A 14,437-nucleotide genomic window follows, 5' to 3' on the forward strand; every position below is an offset into this window, starting at 1 on the left:
GCAAATCTCACTTCATTTTTGTTTTTTCTTCCTCAATCCGACATCCTGTCACTCTTCTTGTTGTTCTGCAACAATTTTTTAATTTCTTTCAAGTTTAGAAGGCTTTCTTTCAACGTTATGTCTGCTCTAACATATTTCTCTCCTTCCTCCGACATCTTGCCCCCTTTCTTGATGTCCTGCAATATTTCTTTTATGTCCAACATGCTTTCCTTCAACCCAATAATGTCTGCTTTCATTTCCACAATCCACCTTCCTTGTTCATTGGTCAACTTCTCCAATGCAGTCGTCCTTTGTTCCATCCTCTCTTCCTCCCTCTCTGTTTTTTTGGATCCGGCTGGTCGGACCAATTTGTTACGAACCAAGAAGAACGCACTCAAAGATAAACCAAGAACACACAATCTACTGAATAATTTATGTATTATTGCTTCTGCACTTTACCCTTAAAACATCCACAAAGGAAAAGGTTATTCCTTTTACACAGGACTTTTACAGTCTACCAAACTAAATTCAAAAAACGTCACACCTTCACTAAATCGATTGGTCTTTATTTAAATACCACTAACTGCACTAACCAACCGCTACTTTACAAATCATTAACCGCTACCTTACAAACCACTATCGCTACTAATCACTACTAACCGTTATTTTACAAATCATTAACGGCTACCTTACAAATCAAATAATTAACTCATGACTATTCTAATTCTAACTAACTTTTCCTCTATGTGTATCCTAACCGCAGTTATCTCAATGTTATTGTTAGTCATGAATGTTGGTTGAATGAAATCAGAGTGCACTGATAACTTAAACATTGAACTTTTTCAGGTAGATCCTTGTAATTTCAAATCAACTGTTTAATAGTTTTCCGAACTAGAAGTTGTTGCAACTTGGGATTGTAACTTGAATAATTTTAATGGATCTATTTATATTTTTCTTGGCAGTTAGGTAATGATTCTACTTGATCATTTTGTTTTAGACAAGCCAAGATGCAATTAAATTCGTAATACTATAATTAAGGAACAATCTAAATCATTCTTCGAAGGACATATACCGAGTTTCTAATCAACCAAGAAGGCAAATGCTCACGGACACTAACCATTAAATGCAAATTATAGCGAGCATATTTTATACATTGAATGATGCTTGAGGGTTGAAATATGAAGTTGGTTCTCGAAATAGAAACATTATCTGTCTAATTCAATCATCCAAAGTGCAAGGAAGTTTACTAAAATAATATATTGTACAGATACAAATCAGTTCATGCTTGCATTCATGTTGCATTGGATGGAATAATGTCTTTCTCTTTTGCTTGTAAGAACTAAACAACTCATGGTGACTTGGAAGGTTTGTTCACATAGAGGGGTGCTCTCACTGAAGTTCCGAATTCAAGTAAACAAGCGAGCCAACACCTTTACACCAACAATATCTTCAAATGACTCCAAATGACAAGACTGTCAATCCCAAGTTTATGTCTGAAAGTCCAATTTCTTCACCACCAAAATACTTTTTGTCCCCAATGGTTTCTTCTAATACTTTCAACACTTTATGTAACTTCCTTTGTTGCCTTCTGAAACTCTTACTCCAACAGTCATAAAAAATGCATAAACGAAATACTCTGCAATTGGGGTTGCAAATATGGATATACATGAGAGAACAACAAGAGAGAATTAAAATCTAACTGTTTTACAAACAACCTTGTTACCATTTCTTCAGCAAAACTCACCTAAAACCGTGCCAGAATGCCCTTCATTTTTAACACCCATATGATCCTGTAAACGTATGGACTAGGCCAAATGCAAAATCAAACCAATTTCAATTTCATTCTTCAGAATAAATAAAATTCATGTTCCCTTGATTGAATACGGCTCCACCAACGGAGTAGATATTTTTACATTCCCTTATCCTACAAACCAATCTCACATTTTAGTGAAAACAAATATGTTTTTTTCTTTTCTGATTAACGTTAATTAAAATATATAAAAATAAATTTAAAAACTAAAAATTAATCTATCCAATTCCATTATACATATCTTATTTATTATTACCAGGTGGTTTGTGTGTAAGATTAACAATTATACCATAAAAACTACTTTACAAAATCACTATATGATATTTTTAATTTAATTTTCACAATTCCTATTAATGCTTTGGGTTGTTAACACACACACACATATATATATATATATATATATTATTTTTAGAAATTTGAATATTATTTTTGTTATATTTGTATATTTTGATGTTTTTTTTTTTATAAGATTCATGTCTTAATCGTATTATTATGATTCCTAAAATAAAGATATTCTAACATAACGAATAAAACAGATGACATTCTTTAATTTCTGCAAATCTTTTAAGAGAACTAAAAAATAAAATTATGTTTTTTAAATTTTTTAGTTATGTTTTCAGCCTATTAAAACTTTTAACATGTAATTTTCTTTCTTTTCTACCCTTCCACATCCACTATAAATGGGAGTAAATCTGCACACTACATAATTTAGGCAATTTCTTCTCATAATTTAGGCAATTTCTTCTTGCACCATATCATTCATGATAACCCGACGTAAAATTTAAAATTTAATATTGTCTTTGATTTCATTTTTCTTATGGATGTACAAATCTGGAAGTGCTTTTTATACATTCCAGATTTCAAAATGTGGAAGGTCATTTTTGTATTTTATTTAAGTTTCTGAATGGTCATATCCAGAAGTGAGTTATTAGTTTCGGATTTTCATATCTGGAATGATGTGCTGTAAATGGTGTTGAGAATTGAGGTCCAACTCATTTATGTTTGCTTACGGATCTTGACATCCGAAAGATCATTTATATTGTTCAAGTAAGTTTTTGGATGGTGAAATCCGAAAGTAACATATTAGTTATGGATTTGTATATCTAAAACTTTGTGTTATGACTTTCGGATATGAATATCTAAATGACAAATTTTTAATCATTAAAAATAAAATGGATATTTTATGTGAGTGTATTGGGCTATAAGTCTCAATTGGTAGAGAGAGAATCAGCCAAAATTCACTAACTTTTACCTATCCATTTTCTTTTTCTTCATTTTTCCTGCCATTGAAGCATCATGCCAACTTTTTCTCATAAGTCAGTAATCTCAGCTAAGGAATTAGGGTCATTAGCTTAGGATAAAGATTTAATTGTCGAGAGAAATTAAATAGGACATAAGAGATACTTTCGCAAACAAAAAAAAAAGAGATAAACTTGAATCATCTTTTTTAATCATGAATGCTAATCTGAAAAGAAATAAAGTTCTTATCATTTTTAAAATTATTGTTTATAACAACGAGGTACATGCCATCAAAACAAAGAAGAAAATAAAAAAAGAAATAACTAAACCCTAAACTAAATGATCAAAGGAAAATAGCAACTATTATTTGTTTCAGAATATTCTAACAGTGACATAATGCATATATTTAAGTAAAGAAAAAACATAGATTTATTGAAAAGAAAGAAAGGAAGAAATCAGGCATGTCTGGTAGCACCCCAGTGGTAGTAGAATTCCAGAGTCTGAGTTTCATAAAGAGTTGTAAGGTAAATACCATCATCCCTAACTCTCCAAAGGCAATTCTTCCAATGGCACTTTTCAAAAAGACGTTCATCGTACCAAAACACATCAAATGAGGCACCACTGTCACAACCATTGTTGTTCTTCTTCTTCACGTGGCACCAAAATAGAGTGGAGTGTGAGAAATCTGTCCTAAAACTCCAAGTCAAATTCCCACCTTCAAAAACTTCATGGCTACCCAAATCATCATCTTTGGATTGGCAATGAACCAATAAGCTTTCATTGCTCAACTCATTCATAACGTATACATGCCACTTTATGAATCCTGGAAAAATGCTTGAGCCATTTGAAAGGGTTGGTGAGGCCAAAACCAAAACAAAAACCAACACCAAAACCAAAAGATAACCACTTTTCACTTGACCCATTTGTGTTGCTTTTCCTTAGGAGAGTTTGATCGGTTTGTAGTAATATATAAAGTTGCAGAATTTTCACTTTATATGCAAAGATTGAAGCGATGAGCATGATTCTTTTAGCATTTATGAAGTGGGATACTGGTTTATCAGAAAGGAAGATATAGCATGCTGCCGTTTAATTAGGATAAGAAAAGTTTTTTTTTTCTTTTCTTTTTGGAGGATGGTGTGGTTTCATTGTTTTAATGCATTAATGTATATTTACCGTTTCTAATTATTAGCTTATATGGAAGATTTTAATTACAGGAAGTTCTAAGAAAATAGAATATGTTATCCTCTAAAGTTTAGACGATCTAAAAAAATTGTTTACTTTTAGTATTTTAAATTTTGAAATACAGAAAAAAAAAGTGTTCTTATAAATTACAGTGACTGATAGCGAATAAAAAAATATGCAAGGGATAAAACGGTGTTTGAGAGAGTAATATATAAATGTAGAACAATTTTAATAGAAAAATAGAATTTAATAATAATTATTATTATTGTATTAACTTTGTTATTGTATTTGATTTTATTTATTTTCAGCTGTTGCTTTTACTTTTAAATCCAGCGAGTTAAATATTAACTAAAATTAAGTTTAAGGATTACAATAGAGTGGTCCAAATAAGTTTAATATGTTGAGTTGGTCCCCACACACACATATATATATATATATATATATATATTTTAAAAAATAACTAAAATTTAAGAGAATTTGAAATAATATTAACTTATTAAAAAATTACATATCTTAAAATTTATATATCAAATTGTTATATCTAATCATTAAAATTATAATTAAAATTAGTTACGCTTAAATTTAAAGATGTCCACTTTATTTTATTTTTTTTATTTCATTTTTAAAATAAAACTAATACGTGATGGCTCAACATAAGAGTCCATTAATATTTTAAATTAAAAGCTGACATTAGAAATTTTGTTTTAAGTTGGATAAAGTTAAACTCGGTAAATATATGTATCTACATTAATGTTAATAACGCAATTTTATACTTTTATATATATATATATATATATATATATATATATATATATTACAAGAAATTGGTTTTATTTTTTATTATTTGCCAAGTGAGCACTATACATCCGTTTTTGCTCTCATTATTTATAAGTGGTCTTAATATCGATTAAGTAATTTAACTAATTTATCAGTTAAACAGGACTTAGTTGCTACAGAACAAATTTAATGACTAATTTTGGTTATAAAAAAAGTTTTTTTTAAAAAGTTACGACACAAATATTTGTGAAAAATATTACAAATATCTTTGATGATATCTGAGAGATAATTTTAACGTATTCTCTATATTTTGGAAAATGTTTAATGTAATTTTTTTAAGTAAATATGAGTAGAAAAATATAGGTATAAGTGTTAAGAAGTGGGCTTTAAGCTTAACTCAACCCCATAAAACCGGCTCATAGGGATGAGGTTTGCACCCATTTATATATTATGAAATGTCCTTATTTCTAGTCGATGTGAGATTTTCAACAATAAGAAGGAAAAATTAAAGAAAGAAAAAGATACGTATGATAAAAATGATACGATGAAATATATTCAAAAAAGTGGAAGAAAGGTAATGAAAAATACATAGAAAAGAATAAGTATACGATAATAAGATAACACAATTTTAATAATTATAAGTTAATATTGTATATTACTATAAGTATTATTTTACATTTTTCTTTTATATAGATTTCCAAAATAATAATAATTATGGATTAGGTGTTGAGGTAACTTGTATTCTGAAACTTACAAAGTACACCGTATGGATACTGATTCCTCCTCACGCATTAGAAAATCAATTTTTTTTTCAACTTTAATTTACTACTAAATTTAGTGGTATTCTTGAAATTTCTGGTACCTTCTTAAATGGCACTGAAGCTTGAAAAAGAAACACTAGGATCAAATAGACATAGTTTTCATTGAAATCGCCCTATAAACATTTTTATATATACTTCTTCTTGTTGCTTCTCAAGTAGCTTTAGGTTTTATATGGAGTGTTTATAAGGAACATTACATAATGTAAGTGTTATCGACTAATAGTATGCTTAGAAACTTGTTGAGAAACAAGAAATCACGTTGGAATGTGGAAGTTATATTATTAGCTTCTTACTAAACGAGTAAAACATGAGGTTTGGAACGAAACATGCTATATATGATCTTTTTTTCAACAATTTTGCATGGTTATTCTGTTTTGGCAAACCTCTCAAATGAATGCAGGGTTCACTCAATGTTCTTTTTTCTTTCTTATGTTTACATCAATGAGTGGTCTGAGTATGGCCATGAGGATGATAAAAAGCTTAACACCTCTTATTTCTATTGCTTTTTCCATAATGAAAAATGAATCAAAAGAAAATATGCAATTGAACTTATTTTGTGTGTTTTTTTAAAAGTCGTTCCTGTATTTGTCAATAGGTGGCTTATATGAGCAAAAGAAGTTAGCTGGTGTACCTTCTGATTCTCCAGTGTAAGTACTATCCATGTTAGGCTGTCAGGTATACAAATGTGAGGAGATGACAAAGTTTTCAGCAAAATATCATTGACATCTTTCCTTTTAAAATGAAAAATTTCACATTCATGAGGTTATAGTTTTGCAGTGAAATTGTGCAGTCATTTTATGTGGTGTAGATACTCCAATTGAAAGCTTACTTTGTAAGCGGTGTGTTATAGTAAAAATAGCAGAAGAACTTAGGCATTTTCCCCTCATTGTAGAGATATATATCCCTACGCATAATACTGATAAAGGGAATATGGGACTGCCCCCACTTGATGACATGGATGGAAGAGTTCTTTAAAAGGACTGGTGTTTTTTTTTTCTACTTTTGAAGGTTGATTTCTCATAAAGAGTGCACCTCTCTACTTCTTCATTTCCTTTTCCTGGTTTTGTTTTCCTATAGTGGACATTCTATTAAACTTTTATGATTTGTTTTTTATGTATTTTCTTAAGTTGATCTTATTATTACATGTTAAATATGATAGATAATTCTGCATTTATAGTGATTATATTTATCTTGTTAATTGTGTGGAGGTGGTTAATTCTGATATGACAGAATACAATGAAAAGTAGTTAGCTGTACTATTTGGTATTTGCAGTCAATATACCTATTGTCTTCATCAATTTTTGTGATTCATGACACCATTTCTATCTTTAAGACCATGAATATGAATATGTGATCTTCTTTCTTATATACTAAGGTTCATTCATATTCGATTTGAGACAAAGTTATACTTAGAATCCTAACACTTTCCAAGGTGTTTTCTATGAGTTTATTTTTTGTAACATATCTAGTACGCCAAAAGGCATAAACTGGTAAGCGTTATGTTAGCATTTAGGTTGAAACCACTAGAAAAACACAGTACAGTCATGTTAATGGTACGTAAAAAGAACTAGCATAAGTTGGTTATAGTAGATCAATCACATTCATTTTTAGGCCAATTTCAATAGTTGTAATGTGGCTATAAAGCGATGGCTCCAACAAAACTAGTTACTGGTTTCAATAAAATAAGAAGGTGGGTAGTGGAAGATTATGAGCAACTGCACGCAGAATGTAGTTCACAGAGAATAGAGATGAAGGGGTAGATATCAGAGAGAATATGATACAGATTCTTTTGTTTTGTGACATTAAAAAACCTTAGACTGTAACTGCAATAACAAGAGAAGCATCAAAACTACAATTAAATTGGACTCATTCGACTTCCGCGATCTCATCCAAAGCATAGTTGTTTGTTGATACATTGGCATAGTTGACTTTGTTGAATCGAACCACAACAGGGTAGCGAGTGTTGGGGTCCTGCACAACAAACACAAACCAGTAAAACATGCATAGTGCATTAGATAGTAGAAATATGAGAGGGAATCATTGCCTTAGAGTGAGTTTAGGGGCACTAACCTGATCAACAGCAACAACAGAGCCAGTTCCTTTGTACCAATAGGATTCCTTCCTAAGAATCTTCACCTGTTGATTGCAAACAAAAATTACAAACTAACACTCTTGCTTCACAACTACTTCACTACGAATTTCAACTTTCTAACTATTTAATTAACAACAGTGTCCAATAAATAAAACTAACAATATTCATCACTGTCCTTTGTTCCTACATAGTCTCAAGATACATGTTACAACTTAGTCTCTACTGAAAATTTATTGAAAATTATAAAATTGTGAAGATCTCATTTCTTATTTCACAAATCCCATCTATCAATCTCAATCAATAGTAAAATGAATGTTGAAAAGGGTATGTTCAAGAATATGGTGCTACCATGCTCCTCCAGAATTCCCCTTCTCTCCATATATATATATATATATATATATATATATTTTCAACAAGAAACTAACTACTTTGATACACTTAAGGTCATGGATAATACACATAAGCTTAGAGTTGAACCAGATAACACAAACGAGTTTGTAGTTTGCGAAAATCCAAATTCCCAATATAAATCTTTGCTAGCAAGAAAGAGAATGGAAATAATAGGTCGACAAGTTTATACATATTGGCATTAAAAAAACATTCTGTCTAACTAATTCAGTACATTTATCGGATTTTTTCTGTTATCAATCCAATTCTAGAGGGATGGTCAGAAACAATGAACAACTAAGGGTCATGTTCAAAGGTTGGAAGTGACTTAGCACAAGATGAGGAAAAGCATAACTAGAAACAAGTTGAAGGGTGGGGGTAACTGACCTTAGCACCTCTCTTGGGGCCAATAGGGGGTGGCTTTGGTTTTGCTTCAGCTTCAGGAGGGGGAGTGGCGGTTGCAGGTGCGGGTGCAGCCTCATCTGAGGCCCTTACAACAAGCCTAGAAGCATTGTTTTTTGAGGGGAACATGATGAGCCTTGAAGGGGTAGAGTTTGTGGTGGCAGCTGCAACAACATTAAGAGACAAGACAAACCCAGATGCTGCTGATGCCATGTTCCTGTGTGTGTTGTGTAACTTAGGTTGTCTCTCTGGTTTTGGTGATCTGAAGTGCTGCAAAAGGACATGAGCAACAGAAGCAGTGAGAGGCTTTGAATGAAGATGAATATGTTTTAGTTTGGGAAATTATCTGATCCCCAGAAGTGTGCATCAATCGTGTCCTCCACTAGGGTGCTGCCACTTGTCAACCATATCTCATTCCATTGGATAATGTTATTACAACTCATCCAAACTCTGTGTGGCTTCCATACTCACTCTGCTATGCAACCAAACATGAAAATGCCAAATGAGCATTTCAAAAGAATATTCATTTACAATCTTTTTTATCACAATTTTATCCAATTTTATCACGTTTATTTTTTCTATCTAAATTCTCCAACGCAACATTTTATTTGAAAGGTTCGAGTTTAGTTTCATACTAATCAATAACATGTTTTGCCAATAAAGTAACACAGCATAAACATAGTGTTCTTTCTTTCTTGTTATAAGTCAACTTTAATTTTGGTTCTTATAAATTTGTTTGTTTCTCTAATATTAAGAATAACTAATATTTCCTAATATTATATGATACGAAGGTCATGGTTTTCACTAGTGTTTATTATTTAAAACTTAAAATGAAGATTAGAGATTAAGAATAATAATTTCCATTTTTTAAGATATAAAAAAATAACGGGTTTAAAATCAAAACTCTTTAATTATTTAAAAATTAAAAAATTACAATTACAAATTTTATAAGAAAAAAAAAATAAAACTCGTTCATTTTACAGAAAAAATAATTAAGCAAAAATACATATTATATATACACATCTTATATATATATAATATCTCATGCTAACTAATACTTATTATATGCCATAAACATCATTATAAACGTGTATATACAAGGTTTATTCATATATACAAGGCTAATTAAAGTTTTTTTTTAAAAAAAAAAATATAAACATATGTACATGTATACATACAATGGTAACATGATGTTTATATATTAGATAGTTAAAAATTCAAGATGACTTGAGTTGGAAGTCTTACATTAAATATAAATCTATTAGATACACAATATATATAAGCATACAGATAAAAAAAATCTAATATCTTGTATTAAATATAAATTTGTTTTTAATTTATTAATGGCAAATTTCTTCAATGTTTCGGCTTAGCTTGAAGAACCACAAGTGATGAAAAACATTGAATAAACATAAAAGTTTTTTTTAACTTATCATTGTATTTCCACTTTGTTGTATATATACAATGCTATCATTGCAATGAGAAAGATTGTATTTATGAAATATTATTAATATATTAATAAATAATTAAATAATTTTAATTTATGTAGGTATATATTTTAATTTTTTTATTGCAATAATGATGTATAGAGATGTTTTATATAAATAATTTTATACAACCTTAAATTGAAATATTTTAATAATAATAAATTTTACAACATATATACTTTCACCTAATACAATCATCTCTAAATTTATACAATATAACAAAGATACCAAATTTATACAAAATAACAAAATACCAAATCACAAAAAAAAAACATAAGTTAGAAAACAGAAATATAATAGTTATAAATATTAATAAGGTTTGAACAACCTATATGGTTGCCCACATTAAGTCCAACTAAAATTAAAAAAATATCTTTTTTTTTTATCAGACTTTAAAAACAGTTATGACTCCTAAAAATATATTACAATAAACTTTCAATCAAATTATTTTCATAATGATAACTCGAAAGTGTTGCCATGTATGTTCATCATCTGCTTCAAAAATAATTTTAACATTATTCTGAAGTGAGTGTTCCCTGCAGGATTCTTTCCATCTACTTCCCAATTTGACAGTCTTCTGGGAACATTTCGGATTAGAACTTTGCATTGCACCTACTCGTTTGGACCGTGCAAAGTGACATTTTGGAATCTACCTCTTCACATGTAAACTGCGAAAGTCACAGGCAAATACTACACAATAATAAAAAGTTAAATATTTGAAATTGTGAAAAAAAAATACATTTTCATTTAATATATGTAAAACAAAAGTCAATTATAAAAAAAAATACCACATGACTTGCTGTGCACTAGGAAGCAATCAAAGTTAGTGTAAAATGCACAATTGCATGATACGTTAATGAGCTTCAACTTTCAATCTCTAGAAAAAAATCTACGACAATATTTTCGGCCAACGGATCCTCAAATATCGTTACATCAAAATAGTTATCCCCCACGTAACAGAACAAAATTTGATAAGATCCTTCTTTTAACACGTACAACTTACGCATTTCATCGCAACCTTGAACAATCAAGGGATTGTGCAGGTCCATATTATAACGTACATTGAATATATTTCTTCTTTGATCCGCAAGGGTCCATATAAAATCCAGTTTCGTACCAAATATTATTGCAAAGACCCAATCCACAAAAAAATCATACTATGATAATATAAGCATAATATGATAATGCAGACAAAGAATAGTTAACCCTAAAACGGAAAGAAAAAAAACATATGGAGAATAAATATGATAACATACCTCTGAAGGTTGTATAATGCTCTTGAATGTACCTATTGTTTCCCTGCTTATGATTTTTGTTGAGTCTGCGTTGTTCATTTTGTTTGTTTAAAAGTTAATGAAGGACTAAATGGTTTACCAGAGGAAAGTATATAGAGAGTAGAGGTAGATTAGAGTTCAAAAACTTTTCAGAAATGCAAACTAATGGTGTGATTGTGGAAAGGTATATAATTTATAAATAATAACTAATAAGTAATAATTAATAGTTTTTATGGCAATAAAAAAAGGAAAAAAATGTTACATTTCTAGGTATTGAAATGATGAATGGTAATTTTTTAAAATAACAGTCATACTAAATAAATTGGTATTTTTCATTATGAATGAGAAGTACAGACAACCATAGAAAAGAAGATGGGTAAACAATGGATTTAAAATGCAAGAGTTTGAAAAGGACTTCAGGAGTTAGGTATACGTTTTAATGTGAAATGAGAAACTTTTATGAGGCAACACATCAATCCAATCCAGCAGAGCAAAGTGCATGCCTAAAAAATGCACCCTCATGAATAAAAAATATTTTTGTGATTAAATACACATTCACACATATCCCGTATATTAGAATCTATTTATACCTCTGTGATTCTCACAAGAAGCATCAGTTAGTGCTAGCTTTCCTTTTCCTTTTTTTTTCATCTTGATCATATATCTCCTTATCAAACAAATGAGGATTTAAACAAATCAGTACTTAACAAACATTTTATATTACAGACATCAGTAAAACATAACTTACCAATGAACTATTATTGTCACTGATGAACCATGTCTTCATCCACACAAATTTTTTTAACTCTAAAGGTTTGCTCTGAAGCCTTTATCCATTTTTGAGTCAACCTTAAACAAAACATTTTTCTCCAATATTTCTGCAAATTCATTTAGAAGATTTTCATTCTAAAATAAAATGAAATTCAAATTAATCAATGCTATATATATATATATATATATATATATATATAATTCACATCTAAAGGTGTGCAACAATAACCTTATCATGGCTTTCAAACATTTCAGCACATGATTTACTCAAGAGTGAACTTGCTTCTCTGTCAAAAAGCATGAAGGTTGTAGAATCAATGTCATTGATCACACGAAGTTGCACTTTATACCTACCATACAAATACAATATATTCAAAGTAACACATTAGTATTGTACTATAATCAATATCCGAGAATAAATCAATAACACATACTTCAAAACGTGTACCTAAGGGTGACCTTCATTACGTGCTTATTGCATTTTTAACAAAAAAACATTTTGGAGTCGGGGTAAACTGCCTTGTTACAGATGCAGGCAGTATACCACAAATCATTGTCGTCCACAACATGTTTTATAGTTACAAGAACTATGAATGTGTTGACCTGTTTCAATAAATGTAATAATAAGTGGAAACAAAAGACAAATAAGAGATTAAAATATATAATGACGTTTACTTCTCTACAATCCTTCAACCCTGCTATGGTGTTCCTGGCGGTGGAATGAAGAAACTCATCTTCATGAGTTTGTTTTGAAGATTCACATAGTTGGCTAAGCCTTTGGGATGGAGAGTCCATTGTTTCTAACATTCTTTACCATTAAAACAAAATTAGAATTCATTCAAAAAATCTTTTCACCAATATCAAATAATGATATTTCTAAAGTACCTCTTTTTCAACAGTAATGCTTCTTCAGTCAGTACATTATATTCCACTCTTGTGCAATCAATACAGTTTTGAACATAAATGTTGTCTATATAATAAAAAATCAACATGTAAATTAAAAAATCTAGACTAATAAAAAATAATAAAGATAAGATACTTTGATTCATCCAAAATGATACCTCTGAAGAACTTGACTTTGGCAAATTCTATAGATATGACTGCATTGTCTACTTCCCCAGCTGAGAGGAATGCATTTAACTAATCTACATAATTCCCAAAAAGGGTACATTGAATCCTAAAACTACTCTCATAAAACAACTCTGTTACAGAATCAGTTAAAAAATAAACAATGGTGGATAGAATTTAGAACATTACCCATCACAATCTATGGAGATGACATTTATTTTGGTAACTTTTCCTTCCTTTGTCAACTCCCGCTTTGTGCCAACTCCAGTCAGAATTCCAATTATATCTTTGTAAAACATTACTGAAGTTAATAACAGTAAACTTGTATTGAAAAGATACTAAACACCAACATAAAAGTTAATTTAACTAACCCACTAAAAAGTCGGTGTCAAAGCCAGCAACAAAAAGTAGTGAAAGAGGTGTGTAATGTGGTTTAGTTTGTGGTACCACTTCATTAGCCATTAAATATACCTTTGTTCCATACTGGAAGTTAATCTTATAAGCATGTTTAGTTGTTCTGTAAGATCCTAAATTGGATGTCACACTAAACGATTGGATGGAATACACATGACCTTCATATATCTGACTCTGGAATTTATATATTAGTGTCCTCCTCACAGATGCATGGATTCGTACTCCCTAAAAAAATACATAAGGAAATCATGTTGAAAAGAAACACATATAAAATATATGTATGTCACAACTCTGAGTTTTATGAAAAACTTACTTGTTCATCCTGTAGCACCATCTCTAGTGAAAAAGGGATTTTTTGTTTCATGAAATCTTGCACAAACCATAGTCGTAAGACTCTAACAACCACATTCCATGACTCCTTTGTTGAATTCATGTCATTTAATACATTGATTGTTTGATCTAATTTCAATATAGACATAGTGTATTCCACGAAATAGGAAAAACAGTTTTAGTGAGAGAAACACAATGTCAGAATAAAATTTCAATCTGAATGTATTCATAATGCTGAAGTTCATTTAAATAGAGTCACCATTACCTAACTTTATAACACACCTTCATAATAAATGTATATGCTTTCCACATTCAACTTTCCATGTGTCAACTAAATTTTAACACTGTTAAGGTTAACCCAAGGCACGACTTTTTTTAAAGCACACATAAATTAATTGTCTTGC

At 30.0% G+C, this 14,437-nt stretch overlaps 3 protein-coding genes and 1 long non-coding RNA gene across 4 annotated transcripts; all 4 read right to left on the reverse strand.

Moving 5' to 3' along the window:
- Positions 1–1,167: 1,167 nt before the first annotated feature.
- Positions 1,168–1,840, reverse strand: LOC137828527 (uncharacterized). Its single transcript, XR_011083902.1, has 2 exons — positions 1,724–1,840; positions 1,168–1,615 (listed from the first exon to the last, which is right to left on the reverse strand). It is a non-coding gene; the product is annotated as an uncharacterized lncRNA (long non-coding RNA).
- A 1,643-nt stretch (positions 1,841–3,483) lies between these two features.
- LOC137829322 (S-protein homolog 1-like) lies at positions 3,484–3,951 on the reverse strand. Its single transcript, XM_068636130.1, has one exon. It carries the CDS (start codon positions 3,949–3,951, stop codon positions 3,484–3,486), a length of 468 nt encoding a protein of 155 aa, XP_068492231.1.
- A 3,586-nt stretch (positions 3,952–7,537) lies between these two features.
- On the reverse strand, positions 7,538–9,197 carry LOC137828977 (photosystem I reaction center subunit IV B, chloroplastic-like). The gene is made up of 3 exons (XM_068635764.1): positions 8,675–9,197; positions 7,879–7,944; positions 7,538–7,779 (listed from the first exon to the last, which is right to left on the reverse strand). The coding sequence occupies exons 1-3, from the start codon at positions 8,900–8,902 to the stop codon at positions 7,675–7,677; spliced, it is 399 nt and encodes a 132-aa protein (XP_068491865.1). The 5' UTR covers positions 8,903–9,197; the 3' UTR covers positions 7,538–7,674.
- A 3,060-nt stretch (positions 9,198–12,257) lies between these two features.
- LOC137829323 (uncharacterized) lies at positions 12,258–14,181 on the reverse strand. The gene is made up of 8 exons (XM_068636131.1): positions 14,017–14,181; positions 13,761–13,928; positions 13,283–13,361; positions 13,107–13,191; positions 12,897–13,029; positions 12,766–12,824; positions 12,451–12,571; positions 12,258–12,356 (listed from the first exon to the last, which is right to left on the reverse strand). The coding sequence occupies exons 1-8, from the start codon at positions 14,179–14,181 to the stop codon at positions 12,258–12,260; spliced, it is 909 nt and encodes a 302-aa protein (XP_068492232.1).
- Positions 14,182–14,437: the final 256 nt, after the last annotated feature.

The sequence above is a fragment of the Phaseolus vulgaris genome, chromosome 7 (assembly GCF_000499845.2).
Source record: "Phaseolus vulgaris cultivar G19833 chromosome 7, P. vulgaris v2.0, whole genome shotgun sequence".
Classification (NCBI taxonomy): domain Eukaryota; kingdom Viridiplantae; phylum Streptophyta; class Magnoliopsida; order Fabales; family Fabaceae; genus Phaseolus; species Phaseolus vulgaris.

Bases quoted from the DNA above. Each gene is read 5' to 3' on its own strand.
- LOC137829322 (XM_068636130.1), bottom strand. From the start codon at position 3,951: ATGGGTCAAGTGAAAAGTGGTTATCTTTTGGTTTTGGTGTTGGTTTTT.
- LOC137828977 (XM_068635764.1), bottom strand. From the start codon at position 8,902: ATGGCATCAGCAGCATCTGGGTTTGTCTTGTCTCTTAATGTTGTTGCA. The intron at 7,945-8,674 runs GTCAGTTACCCC...TGCAATCAACAG, and splicing joins GCCCCAAGAGAGGTGCTAAG to GTGAAGATTCTTAGGAAGGA. The intron at 7,780-7,878 runs GTTAGTGCCCCT...TTTGTTGTGCAG, and splicing joins CTGTTGTTGCTGTTGATCAG to GACCCCAACACTCGCTACCC.
- LOC137829323 (XM_068636131.1), bottom strand. From the start codon at position 14,181: ATGTCTATATTGAAATTAGATCAAACAATCAATGTATTAAATGACATG. The intron at 13,030-13,106 runs GTACTTTAGAAA...TTAATGGTAAAG, and splicing joins GCATTACTGTTGAAAAAGAG to AATGTTAGAAACAATGGACT. The intron at 12,572-12,765 runs GTATACTGCCTG...TTTGTATGGTAG, and splicing joins GTGGACGACAATGATTTGTG to GTATAAAGTGCAACTTCGTG.